General features: G+C 52.9%; 1 protein-coding gene across 1 annotated transcript in view; it reads right to left on the reverse strand.

The window, feature by feature from the left end:
• Fstl4 (follistatin like 4) overlaps positions 1-13,652 on the reverse strand; it is a 313,915-nt gene that overhangs the window by 70,756 nt on the left and 229,507 nt on the right. The window contains exons 5-6 of the mRNA XM_069994009.1: positions 9,210-9,403; positions 6,928-7,051 (exon numbers count right to left, since the gene is read on the reverse strand). Coding sequence (XP_069850110.1) covers positions 6,928-7,051; positions 9,210-9,403 — 318 coding nt within the window. The remainder of the gene's footprint in view (positions 1-6,927; positions 7,052-9,209; positions 9,404-13,652) is intronic.

Here is a 13,652-nt window from a genome sequence, read left to right on the forward strand (position 1 = left end):
GGTTGCTCGGGGCTCACCTGCCAGGCGCCCCCGCAGCTCCCCAGAGCAGATCTGCCTGGGGAGTGACAAGCTGGGGCGGGGCTGTGGCCCTGGGGCTGGCATCAGATCAAGGAAAACGGGGACCCTGTCAAAGAACAACACTGCCCAGCTCTCTATGGGGAGGGAGCCCCTGGTTCATCCCCCTCCCCTTGGATGGGAGGGCAAAGCCAGGATTCACAGGGCAGAGGGGGCAGGGAGGGGGTGGAGGGCAACAGAATGTGCCCTGCTCCGTGTGCCTCTGCTGACTGCACTCCCGTTGGACACACCCTGGCCACAGGCCGGCCCCTCTTAGGGGCTGCAACAGGGGCTTGTGGGCCACGGTCACTAAGCCTGGAGAAGATGTCTGCGGAGGAAGCCAAGACCAACAAGGCAGCAGTCTGCATCTCCCACCTCTGAAGCCCAGGCCGATCATCAGGTACCGCAGAGCCCCTACCTCCCACCATCAGTACACTCAGTTGAGGCTGCTTTTGGCATTTCCCCAGGAGACGGTGGATTGGAGACACACCCCGTGTCTCCTGAGCCTGCTTTGGGGTCTTGTTCTTGGCCCTATTAGTATCCTCTTAGAGATACATGCAAGCTTTGGATGGTCGTTCACATATTCCTTCCCCGCCCACCCCCCCCCCCCCGCCTTTTCTGCTTATGTGGTGCTGAGGAGTCGAACCCAGGGCCTCATGCATGCAAGGCAAACACACTACCACTGAGCCACCTTCCCAGCCCCGGTCGTTCATATTTAAAGGCTTTCCAACACTATGACTGAGGGACTATGTTTATAAATGGGATATGGGATCACTGGTGATGAATATTGAAGTTTATTTGCTTTCTTTCTTTCTTTCTTTCTCCTTCCTTCCTTCCTTCCTTTGTTGTGGGGCTTGAACTCTGGGCCAGGGCACTGTCCCTCAGCTCTTCAGCTCAAGGCCAGTGCTCTACCACTTGAGCCACAGCACCACTTCTGGATTTTTGGTGGTTTATTGGACATAAGAGTCTCACGGACTTTCCTGCCCGGGCTGGCTTTGAACCGCGATCCTCAGGTCTCAGATCCTCAGATCCTCAGATTTCCTGAGTAGCTGGGATTACAGGTGTGTGTCACGGGTGCCTGGCAAACATCGAAGTTCTTATAAAAGCATGATTTCTCTTATATATCTTATAGAAGCAAGATTTCTCTGTGCTAGTGTGTTTAGCTTGGGCTGGGTGACCCAGGACCCTGAGTTTGCTTTAGCAATCCAGGATTTGGGACGGACAGTGCACCCAGCTACCTCATGCCTGCCTCTCTCCCCCCAAGTGGCGGGTCTAAAACAAGTATCACCAAAGCACCAGATTTTTAATGAGTTTTCTTTACACTTTGTATATAATAGATTTTCGATAACAACCTGTAATGAGTTCATTCTCCACTGTTCAACTGCTCTGCACCGAGGCCACTCACAGCTTCCAGCTGCTGGGGTCTTTAAAAATGGAAAGTGCTGGAAGATTTGGCACCAGACAATGGCTGGAAATTGCTGGACCCCCACAATGGAGCCTTTAGAGTCAAATCTTCAGAGCTGGTGGCTTACAACTGTCATCCTAGCTACTTAGGAGGCTGAGTTCTGAGGATTGAGGTTCACAGCCAGCCCGGGCAGGAAAAACTGCAAGACTCTTAGCTCTAATGAACCATCAGAAAACCGGAAGTGGTGCTGGGGCGCAACATGGTAGAGTGCTAGCCTGGAATGAAAAAGCTCAGGGACAGCACCCAGGGGCCCTGAGTTCAAGCTCCAAGATTGACAAAACAACAACGACGAAGACAAACCAGTTCACCAGGGGACCCTTCCATCTGACTCAAGAGGTCCCCTGGCTGCAGAAGTCGGGTGATTGCTTGGCTGAGTCCTCCAGTGTCTCCACTCTACCTGCTCAGTGCCCTGCAGTCCCGGGCGATCTAGTTGATTACTACCAGAAGCCCTTTACCCAACACCGCGCTGCCAGCCCAAGCTCTTCCTGCCCTGACCGCACGTTCTCCAGCCTTGCCCTCGCAGGATTAATTAAAAGGGCAAGTCATCTCTCTAAACAGCAGAGGAAACTCATAACGAATTCAAAGAGAGAGGGAGAGAGGAGAAAAAGTCCTCACTGAAGCAACATGTTTTCCCTCCATGACCCCAACCTGAACATTCTGAGCAAAATGCAACACCTCCCCCCGCAAACCATGCATAACTGAGCAGCTCTGTAGACAGTGACTTTTAGATTAATTGGCCATGATGGACAGGCAGGGCCGGATGCATCTTGCTTACCAATGGCCCTGGAGCCTGGGTTTCTACCACAGCCCGGGCAGGCAGCTGCATTTCTTGTAGGAGAGGTAGGGAGAGAGGGCAGGGCATGTATGTAGGACACTAGTTCTTTAAGTTCCTAGCCCTGCCTTTGATAGGGGCAAGCCAAAAGCAACTTGAGGAAAATGTTCCCTTGATAGATGGAAGAGGCGAAGGAGGCCACCCTCATCTTTCATTTCTGTCAATGAACGCAGAACAGGTGCCTGGAACGCCACCTGGCAGTCAGGAAGAGAGACCCCTGCTCTCATTCTCATCTAGCTGCAGGCTACAAAGTGGCTCAGACAGGCCCACCCCAAACTCAAAAATACACAAATGTGGGCCGGCACTGGAGGTGCACGCCTGTAATCCTAGCTACCCCACAGGCTGAGGTCTGAGGAGCGAGTTCAAAGCCAGCCCAAGTAGATAAATCCATGAGACTCTTATCTCCAATGAACTAGCAAAAACAGGCAGAAGTAGAGTTGTGGCTCAACTGGTACTATGCTAGCCTTGAGAGGAAAAGCTCAGGGGCAATGCCCAGGCCCTGAGTTCAAGTCCCAGTACACACACACACACACACACACACACACACACACACACACACACACACGCACACACGCACGCACGCACGCACGCACGCACGCACGCACACACACACACACACACACACACACACACGAAAGCAGTTCTATAGGAAAACACTCCCAAACCACCATTATTCAATGGGGAGTCTGTGAGGAACAGAAATTATTCCCGATAGCCAAGCTAATATAATAGAATCAGCCTGGGTATAAATCAACTGATGAATGGGTAAGTACACTGTGGTATATACACACAATGACAATGAAGTATTATTCAGCCATAAAGAAGAGTGAAATTTTGCTGTTTGCAGGAGAATGGATGGATGCAACCAGAAATCATGGTAAGTGAAATAAGTCTGACCAAGACAAATGTTGCATGTTATCTTTCATAAGTGGGCTCTAGACCAAAAACAAAAAAGATTTATGACATGAATGCAAAATCAGGAGGTGTTAGAGAGTCAGATCCAATTGGAGGGAGGAAAGGAAATATGATGGAAGTATTCATATACATATACATAATGAAACTTGTTAAAATAATTGAAAAAGGGAGAGAGTATATGAAAGAGTCATGGAAGGGGTGAATTTGATCAAAGGACATTATATGCGTGGAGGAAATAGTGTATAAAACCCCCGTTTGGGGGCTGAGAAGGTGGCTCAGTGGTAGAGCGCTTGCCTTGCATGCCTGAGGCCCTGGGTTCGATTCCTCAGCATCACATAAGAAAAAAGAAAAAAGCCAGAAGTGGTGCTGTGGCTCAAGTGGTAGAGCACTAGCCTTGAGCTGAAGAGCTGAGGGACAGCGCCCAGGCCCAGAGTTCAGGCCCCACGACCGGAACCAACAACAACAACAACCCCGTTTGTACAATTAATATATACTAAAATATAGGATCGATAATTAGAGATAAACAAACAACAATGGTCTCAATCACCCCACAGATACCCCTACTGCCTTATACACCAGCATCATGCAAAGACATGAGCAAATAAAACTCCAGCCAGCCTCCGCCGGCCTGTCAGCTCTAGTTGTTAAACTCAAATCCAAACTGTTGTTGCTGAGATGTTCTGAGATATGATTTTTCTGGGTTTGAGTGGGATTTCTTTAGCGCTCATTGATTGCTGGGTAATAAGTTTGTACGTCTATGTCTCATTTCAATTATCCATTTAAAACTCACTGAACCGTAAATCTATGCCTATGGCGACGGCAATTCAGTTTAGAGTTCCTGTGACTTTGAGAAGCCATTGATCCCTGCCTGTTCCGGTGGTGGCCGTGTGTCAGGCCTTTTATAGTCGGGTTAACGCGTTCTGTGGCTTCTTTAATGGCTGCGAGTTTACATTTTATTGCATATCTATTATTTGGGTTGGGCTGAGATGAATGGTTTAGCTTCCTGGTTCAACACATGTCCAAGGTGACAGCAGAATCGAATCTGCTTTTAAAAATGATGATTATAAAGCTTTTCAAAGAGTAATCCAAGAATGAAGGGAGCGAGACACTGGGTTACCCTGTCTGAGACCCCGCCCCCTTTCCCAGGGTACCTCCTGTGTATGTGGAAAGCCTGGTCTAGATCCAGTCTCAGGAATCCAGTCCATGAAACAGGGGTTACTCTAGTACCAGGAACAGGGATGGTGTACCCAGGCTTCATGATGATGCCTTTGTGTATCTGGTGACTCCTCTAAATCCCTGAAGTCTGGCCTGGGGCCTCTGGCTGCTAATATACACTCATCATTTCCTTCCTTGCTGCGTTGGCCGGGGAGCTGGAGCTCGGCCAGCCTTCTGGGCAGGTGCTAGAACTCTCCTCGGAAGTGTGTTGATCGAGAAGACTTCTCTCACTGAATCTACCCCAGTCACCCTGTCTCTCTCCCTCTTTTTTTTTTTTTTTTGTTTAGTTTTTGTGCTCAAGGCTGGTGCTCTATCACTTGAGCCTTACCTCCACGTTGGGCCTTTTGCTGGTTCATTGGAGGTAAGAATCTCATGGACTTCTCAGCTTGGGCTACCTTCGAACCACTACCCTCAGATCTCAGCCCCCTGTGTGGCTAGGATTACAGGTCTGAGTTGCTGATGCCTAGCTCACCCTGCCTTATTCTTATCTATTATATCTGCGGTCACTATCACCCAGGATCTCTGTGTGGGACAGTAGATGGGGAAATAACGCAGGAGGTGGGCGCTGAGGACAGGAGTAAGGGTCTATGTAGGGATATGCAGGTCATTCCGGAACACCTGGTTTTTCTCTGGAGAGGACCCCACACAAATTTTGGGTATCATTGGTCTGGCATTAATTTCTGCAGTGTAGATACATTCCCAGCAGGACCAATTTGAAGCTACTGACTGTTCACGTTTTGGTTGCTCACCTGCCTGACACGTGAACCATCACAACTCCTGAGCTGGGTCTAGGCCATTGCTGGTTTACTTCTGTACATCTGAAAACCTGGAGATTCATTTCTGGGAACAAGTTCCTTGGTTCCACAAAGCAAGTACTGGGCTGGGAAGGTGGCTCAGTGGTAGAGTGCTTGCCTTGCATGCCTGAGGCCCTGGGTTCGATTCCTCAGTACCACATAAGTAAAAAGAAAAAATCCGGAAGTGGCGCTGTGGCTCAAGTGGTAGAGCGCTAGCCTTGAGCTGAAGAGCTGAGGGACAGCGCCCAGGCCCAGAGTTCAGGCCCCACGACCGGACCCAAAAAAACAAAACAAAACCACAAAGCAAGTACTCCCCACGGCAAGACAAGCCTGCTGGGTCATTTACACCTGAGGATGAACTAGTTTTGGCAGATGTGTTTTGCTGGTAAGCAGGGAGGAGGCTGAGGACCAGAGGCCATCAGTGTTGGACTTTGGCCCTTGGTACTAAAGATGCTGAGAACCGGAAGTCCCGCCCCCTCACCATGTTACACTCATGGGCACTTCCTGTAGGAAGTGGGATATTGGAACAACACTTCAAAAAAAGCCATGTTCAAAGTTATACAAAACAGTATCAAGCAGAAACAGCCCCCTGCTAAGATGAAACTCCAGGGCAGGACTAAAGAGGAAGGATCTAGAACAAAATTTTGTGGCTCAGGTATTCAAGGTCTCTGGGGGATTTGCACCAGCTCTCCAAGGCCAGGGCCCGAGCTGCGAGCTTGTAGGCTGTATCCAGGGAATGCCAGGGGAGCTTGGATAACCTCTTGGCCAGTCTGGTTTGTCCCCCTCCCTGTCCCTCCTTCACTGGGGACACCCAGACATCCGGGCATCTGTGGCATGCTTCGGGAACTGGCTCCTGCACCTCACATCCTTTAGAAGCCCCGTCATTCAGAACGTCTGATAGCAAATCACCCTGGGCCAACGTCATCGCCAGCGCTGGAGACATCCCCTGCGGGAATGGTATTTAATGGGAACCATTCTCACCAGAGCAACAACTCTCTGAGGATCACCTACCTCTCCTCGGCTTGGACCCAGTTTCCCTCTGTTGTCCATGAAGCCTGCTCCTGGCCTCTGCCTAGCCGAGACTCCAGCCTCTACTGCAGTGTCCCAAGTAGAGCTCCCCAAGGGGCATGGCCGTAAAACTTGACCCTTCCATGTACGGTCACAGACTTTCCCACACAAGTCCATGCTGGTCACGGTCCTCCATTAGCAAAGAAACTATCCCAAACGCATCCATTCTCCTTTGCCTTTTTTGTTGTTGTTGTTTGTCAGTCATGGGGCTTGAACTCTGGGCCTGGGCGCTGTCCCTCAGCTCTTCAGCTCAAGACGAGTGCTCTACCACTTGAGCCACAGCCCCACTTCCAGTTTTCTGAGTGGTTTATTGGAGATCAGAGTCTCATGGACTTTCCTGCCCGGGCTGGCATTGGACTGCGATCCTCAGATCTCAGCCTCCTGAGTAGCTAGGATGACAGGCGTGAGCCGATGCCTGGCCTCTTTTGCCCTTTTGTGAATGCTGAGGCTGACACAGAATCAAACTCAGCTGCTTTTCATCTCTAAGGAAAAACCCACTTGGCAGAGAGCACTGAGGCTCGCTCCAGCCCCCCACCACTGCGGCGTGAGCACGTCAGCCCCTCGGCCCCCCGCGCCTGACTTACGGAAGGCCGTGTAGAACTCGCGCAGCGTCAGGGAGCCGTCACGGTTGTAGTCGTCGAATCGGAGGAGGTCCCCCGGCGAGCACCCCAGCAGGTCCCCGTCCAGGTCCTGCTCCGTCAGCAGGTGCTGTGGGTGAGGAGGGACAAGGCCAGAGCTGTGAGTGAGGCCATTGATGCTTCCAGAAGGGGGAAAAAAAATGGCTCAAGGCTAAGCAAGGATTTCAGTGCAGCTCTTCGGTTCTCTCTTGTCTGATCCGTTTCCTCCTTTTACTTCTTTTGTTCTCCAATTATCTTTAGGTTGTTGTGTACAAGGGTTGCAATCCAACATGTCAGTTTATGAGTATAGTGGTGTGTGTGCGCGTGCGTGCGTGCGCGCGTGTGTGTGTGTGTATCTGTACTGCGGCTTGAACACGGGGCCAGAGTGCTTTCCCTTAACTTTTACACTCAAGACTGACAACTCTACTCCTCGAGACACACCTTCCTGCCCGGTTTTTTGGTTGTTAATTGGAGATAAGAGCCTCATGGGTTTTTCTGCCCAGGCTGGATTCGAACCACAATCCTCAGATCTCAGCTTCTGGAGGAGCTAGGATTATAGGCGTGAGACACCAGTGTGTAAGTACACACTCCCCCCATCTCTCCCCACTTCCCTCACCCCCTCCAGTTACCTCGTTCCGTTTTCACTCAGGCACATAGAATATTACATTTGCACCTCATTTTATAGATGAGGACACCGAGGCTCCGAGAGGGAGAGTGACCTCTCCAAGGTCACACAGTGGGTTGGGAGAGTAGGGAGATTAGGGCTTAGTCTGTCTTTTCCTTGTCTGGTCTGATGGACCTTAGATAATCTTAGCTGAGAAGGATCTTTTGGGGCCACCTGGTCTGCTCTTACGTGCAGAAAATAGCAGGGTGACAGGAATCAGAGAGGCGTGGGTGAGGAAGGTCGGGAGGAAGGCTCAGAAGAGAAGAAATGGAGAGCTAGAGGCTTTTTCTATTTGTTTAATATTCTTAGCTTGGCTTGCTATATTAAAGGCAATTTAATGTGATAATGTTTAAAAAAAGAGAGAGAGATCCTTTGCCCAGCAAGTCAGAGTGTTCGATATAAGCCAGATTCGAGCCTAGCGTCCCAGATCGATCTTGGGAAGATGGAGATTTCCCTTTGTCTCTTTCTGCATTGGAAATGGATTAAGTGCTCACTGGACGGATGTTTTTCCCCCGCCCCCCCCTACCCCCCACACACATGCACACACCTCTGATGGCTTTGTCAGGGAAAGGCCCGAGATCTGGGCTCTGCTGGGGAGATTTATGAAATGGACGTTAAACATATTAAAGTTTAAAGAGGAAATCGTAGTCCAATTACTATGCTTGCTAATGGCTTCGGGTGCCTGGGGCCCCTGCGGGCTGCCGGGTTTACAGCAATGGGCTCGAAAAAGGTTCTTGTTTATGCAGCAGCAGCAGCAGCAGCAGCAGCAGCAGCAGCAGCAGCTCTGGAGCTGGGTGGGCCTGGGTGCCAAGTGATCTCAAGCTGTGCCAGCTTTCCCCCATGCCAGTGGGGTTGGGACGGGAAGGGGCTTGGTCTTTCTGCTGAGCGCCATAATGAACAGGACGTGGATTTGTCCAGAGCAGCTGAGATCCCCGGCGGGTCCCTGCCCACCCCCACTGAGGGAGGGTCTGGAGAGGCCCATCAGCTTGCAAATGCTGGAGGAGGCGCCCTTGAACCTCACTCTGTGGGTTCTGACGTGTGCATCCCACAGGGCAAAGGGCCCAGCTTAGTGCCTAGCCGGACGCAATGCTCTGCGCATGCCCAGTCCTGGCCACTTGGCCTTGACCTGGTGAGGTCCCTGAGCCATTGCTATGGTTCCTTCCTTCCTTCCTTCCTTCCTTCCTTCCTTCCTTCCTTCCTTCCTTCCTTCCTCCCTCCCTCCCTCCCTTCCCTCCCTACTTTCTATTCTCCCTTCCCTTCCCTTTCCCCCTTCCCTTGGGGGAAGTGGATACAGGGGTTTCCACCATCAGACAGACTGCAGAAGGTGGAGAGGGTTGGGTGGCTGATATTTGGGTACCAAGGAACAAGGACAGAGGACCCGGGGACCCCTGGGTTAGAGATGAGAGTTTCATGGGTGTTTGCTGGAAATCAACCACTGTTTTTCCCTTTGGCTCCGCCCCCCTCATTTTCTGAGGTGCAGTGAAGACCACGAGGCCTTATCCGAGCCCCAGCGGGGGGCCTCGAACTTGGTGGGCAGCACTGGCTCGGCATGGCCGGTGCGGGGAAGAAGCTGGGGGGCACCTACCTGCGCCAGTTCCGAGCTGATGATGTGGCTGTTGCCGTCAGCATCCAAATCCTTGAACAGGGACTCCACCAGGAGGCGCTTCTGGGCGCCAGGGTCCCGTCTGCTGTCTCTTTCGCCGAGAGGCTGCCGGCGGCTCTGGAGAGCCAGAAGGACATTCTTGAGGCGGGCATAGCCGGCCATGGTACAGGTGCCACCTGGAAGGAGAGATGGGGTTGTTACAGGGGCCATCTCGCTCACAAGCAGCGGCAGAGGCTGCACAGGGTGCAGCTACGACCAATGATGAAGTATTAGATTAGATTATATTAGATTATAGCTGCATCTAGGCTGTGGGTCGGCCTGCTCTTCCATCCCACACATTCTCTGTTTTTGTGTCTCTGTCTCTGTTTCTCTCACCCTGGTTTGAACTCAGGGCTTTGGTGCTCACTAAGCAGGTCCTCTACGACTTGAACCTTGCCCCAGCCTTTTTTCCTTATGTTCGTTTTCAAGTAAGGTCTTGTGTTGAAGCCTGGACTGGACTGTAATCCTCCTGTTTGCTCTTCCCACATAGGTGCGATGACAGGTCTGCACTACCACACCCGCTGTTTTATTGGTTGAGATGGGGTCTTGTCATCATGATCTTCTTGACCCCCCACTTCCCAAGCAGCTGGAATTACAGGCATTTGCATCTACACTTGGTTACATCATCATCATCATCATCATCATGATCATCATCGGATTGAACTCAGGGCATACTTGCCATTATCCCCTCCCTCCTCTGCCCCTGCACACCTGTTTTTGCTTTTAGTTTGTTTCTCAGATAGTGCCTCAAGTTAACTTTGTCAAAGCTGGCCTTCAATGTCCATCCTCCTTGCCTTGAGCTCCAGAGTCTACAGAGTTAGTGAATAGTGAATGGATGTTACATAGTATATGAATACTGGAGGGAGCCTGCCTGCTCAGCCCGTAGATATTTATTGAGCACCTACTACAAGCCAGACATAGAGCGAGTGTCCGATGGAATGGAGAAATTCTTCTACACAGCAGCTTTAGGAAAACAAGCCCCCAATTGTATCTGTAATAGTTTTTTTTTTTTTTTTGTCTTAATCCTACCTCCAAGGCAGCTTTGGAATACTTGGCCTCATAGATTAGGGAGTTTTAGTTAACAGGACCAATAAGCCCTGCTTAAAGTAATTAAGTACACTCCCAGCGCTGGATTACTTGCAAACAAGCCTGTGTACACAAGTCCATGACCAAGAAACAAAGAAGGAGTTTTAGGAAATGAAAGCAGAGGCGTATAGCCCATTACTCTTGGGCCTTTTATCGCAGCCCGGACTTGATGAGCGCCAGCATCAGAATTGCACAGCGTTTTGGCAAATGAGGCCTGTGATGCACTGTGACCTGACATGATTTATCTTGCTGATGACGTGCCACTAAGATCATCGCTATCAGCCTGTAAACTGGGGGGGGAGGGGGGAAGGGGGGAGGCGGCGGGTAGGGGCAGACAAAGGACTCCCTGTAACTGGCTTTGCTGAATCCCAGAGTGGGTGTGGGTTCTTCATCTGTCTATCCTGGAATTGATAGGAAGCAGTGCTGAGGAACAACCAGCATGTGTGTGTGCACGCACACGTGTGTGTGTGTGTGTGTGTGTGTGTGTGTGTGTGTGTGTGTTGGTCCTGGGACTTGAACTCCGGGTCTGGGTGCTGCTGTCCCTTGCCTTTTTTTCTTCACTGGAGTCAGGTGCTCTACCAGTTCAGTTTGGCTTTTTGCTGGAGATAAGTCTCGCAGACTTTCCTGCCTGGGCTGACTTTGAACCACGAGCCTCAGATCTCAGTTCCCTAAGTGGCTAGGATCACAGGGGTGAACCACTTGCACCCGGCTGCCCCCGCTTGGGTTTGGGGCCCAGCTGCGATGCTGCCACGCCGTTGGATGTGGGACAGGGGGTCTCAGTGGTCTCATCGGAGACCTGGGAACAACAGTTCATTCCACGCGGGGCTGCTGCGGTCCACTCACAGTGGTCTGCAGCAGCTGTAACTGATGAGCCTTAACTTAGGCTTGGAAGACAAAGAGACAAGGGGCCAGGCTGTGTGTGTCTGTCTGTGTCTGTGTCTGTCTGTCTCTCTCTTGAGAAACCTGCGTGGCTCAACTGCTTTCTCTGGAGCTTATTTGTGTTTCTAGATTTTCTTTCAAATCGGGGTCCAGGGATTCCTGTCAGACACAGATGCCCGGAACCATGTCCTCCTGTATGTTTAGTTGGCTCTCTGCGAGTCTCCATGGTCTGACAAGAATGACCCTCTCCTCCCCTCTCTTGCCTGGGGAGGGGGGAGAGGGATTCCTGGGAGTGCACCCCTTCTCGGGTGGTCTCGTGAGACTACCGAGTCACTCTGCGCTGTGAGATGGGCCCCCCGGCCGGCCGGTTTCTTTGTTGGGGGGTGGGGTGGGGTGGATGGAGCTCAGATCTGGGGAAGGAGAGGAAATCTTGCCCGAAACCCATTGGAACGGAAGTGGGCAGGCCAGGCGGGGCCAGGCGGGTCCCCGGCCTTCCTCCCCAGCCTGGCCTCATGGGATGGGACTCCTCCCAGCTGCCTCCAGCTCCACACGGGGGTCTACAGTGAGACTCTACCTCCGACCCTAGCGGTGCCACTGGGGGGAGGGGTGCTGGGGCGGAGGAGGGGGGCGCTCTGGCCACTTCTTGGGCCCTGCCCTTCCATCTCATCCTTTATAATTCACTGGGAGCCCACAGGCCTCTGGGTTCTCCACCCTGGCAACTGCTGCAGGGGTGGGTGGTGCGCGCCCTGAGTGCCCAGGGCCGGCGTCCCTGCTGCCCGGGGCCGGACCCCTCCATCTTGTGCCAGCAGAGCCGGTGCCAGCAGTGTGCGGGGGCCCCCACCGGGCGGTGTGTGTTGCAGATGTGAGAAGGCTGTCAGGGCTGGGGACCCCAGGGAGGGGCAGGTCTCCATGCGCTTCACCCCGCTTCACCTGCGGGTTGAGGAGCGGCTGTGGGGGGAGGGAGGGGGCGCGGGGAGCAGGAGGAGGCTGGGGGGAGCTCTGTGGCCGGGGCAGGGCGGCAGGCCATGGCTCGCTGCTTCCTTTGTCCAGCCTCCCCTTTCCGCAGGGGCCTCCCCGTGGGCTGGCCTCCGGCTGGCCCCTGGGGTCCTGGATGGATGGAGGGGCTCCCAGAAGGGCCTGAGGCTCCTCTTCAGCCCAGGACTCGAGTTTCCCTGAAGGGAATAAAGCCACCTGCCTGGTGTCACTGAGCAGCCCTAGTGCCGCGCTGTGCTGCGCAGGGACGGGGACCCGGGGGAAGCTGGCCAGTGTGCGCATTTCTGCATCAGTAGTGCCCCAAATTTCCTCTTGCTGGGATGGGACGGCCCTGACACTTCCTCATCAGTGCAGACGCTCCTGCGCCCCCCACACCCCCCACCGCAGTACCCCGCAGTACCCCAATCCCTCAGGACCAGGGAACTCCCCTGACCTCTGACCCCGATAGGTGGTGTCCCTGAAGCTGCTGGAGGAGCGTCCAGTGGGCCCCAGGTTCTGCATGAAACCCCTGGGGTCACTGTGGGGTCCGCCAGGAGCAGCTCACGCACAGGGAGCACTGTATACACAGGGAGCACTGTGTACACAGGGAGCATCTTGTCCACAAGGAGCACTGCATCCACAGGGAGCACCCGTTCACAGGGGGCAGCTCACCCACAGGGAGCACTGTATACACAGGGAGCACTGTGTACACAGGGAGCACCACACCCACAGGGAGCACCACACCCACAGGGAGCACCACACACTGTGAATCTATGGAACCCCGTCTTCAGTGAAAGGCTCCCTCCCCTGCGTCCACTTCCAGACAGTTGCTGACTTATAAAAGCACTATGCACCCACCCAAAAGCACTTAGAAAGCACAAAGAGAAGCCAGTGAATTGATAAGCAGCCATCCATGCTCTCTCTCCAGGAGGCGGCCTTCTCCACGGTTGGCCAGAACCAAGCCACGTGCTCTGCTCAGGGTCCAGGGGAAGAAGCGGGCCTGGTCCCTGGATCTAGGCAGGCGCCAGTCTTAACTCTGACCTCAGCACATCCGGCTCCTTCAGGAGGAAGGACTCTGGGGAGGGTGTGTGGGAGAAAGGCTCGGGGACCATAGCACCCCTTTCCAGCCCAGCCTGGATGGCAGTCAGAATGTTCTGATACAACATTCACACGTTGCTCCATTGTTCCATGGGTGTTGTGACTCAGACAGAAGGCAGTGTGTGTGTGTGTGTGTGTGTGTGTGTGATGCCATCACACACATACACACACATGCTTACTAGGCAGGCACTCCGCCACTGACCCATGCTTCCAGCCCTATTTTGGCCTTATTTTTGAGGTAGGCCCTCACTTTATCTACCCCCGACAGCCTGGGCTGTGATCTTCCTACTTGTGCATCCCTGTGTCATTAGGAGGAAGAAAAGGAATGTGCCACCATGCCCAGATGCTGGT

This window comes from Dipodomys merriami, unplaced genomic scaffold (assembly GCF_024711535.1).
Source record: "Dipodomys merriami isolate MVZ:Mamm:240054 unplaced genomic scaffold, mDipMer1.0.p SCAF_44, whole genome shotgun sequence".
Taxonomy (NCBI): domain Eukaryota; kingdom Metazoa; phylum Chordata; class Mammalia; order Rodentia; family Heteromyidae; genus Dipodomys; species Dipodomys merriami.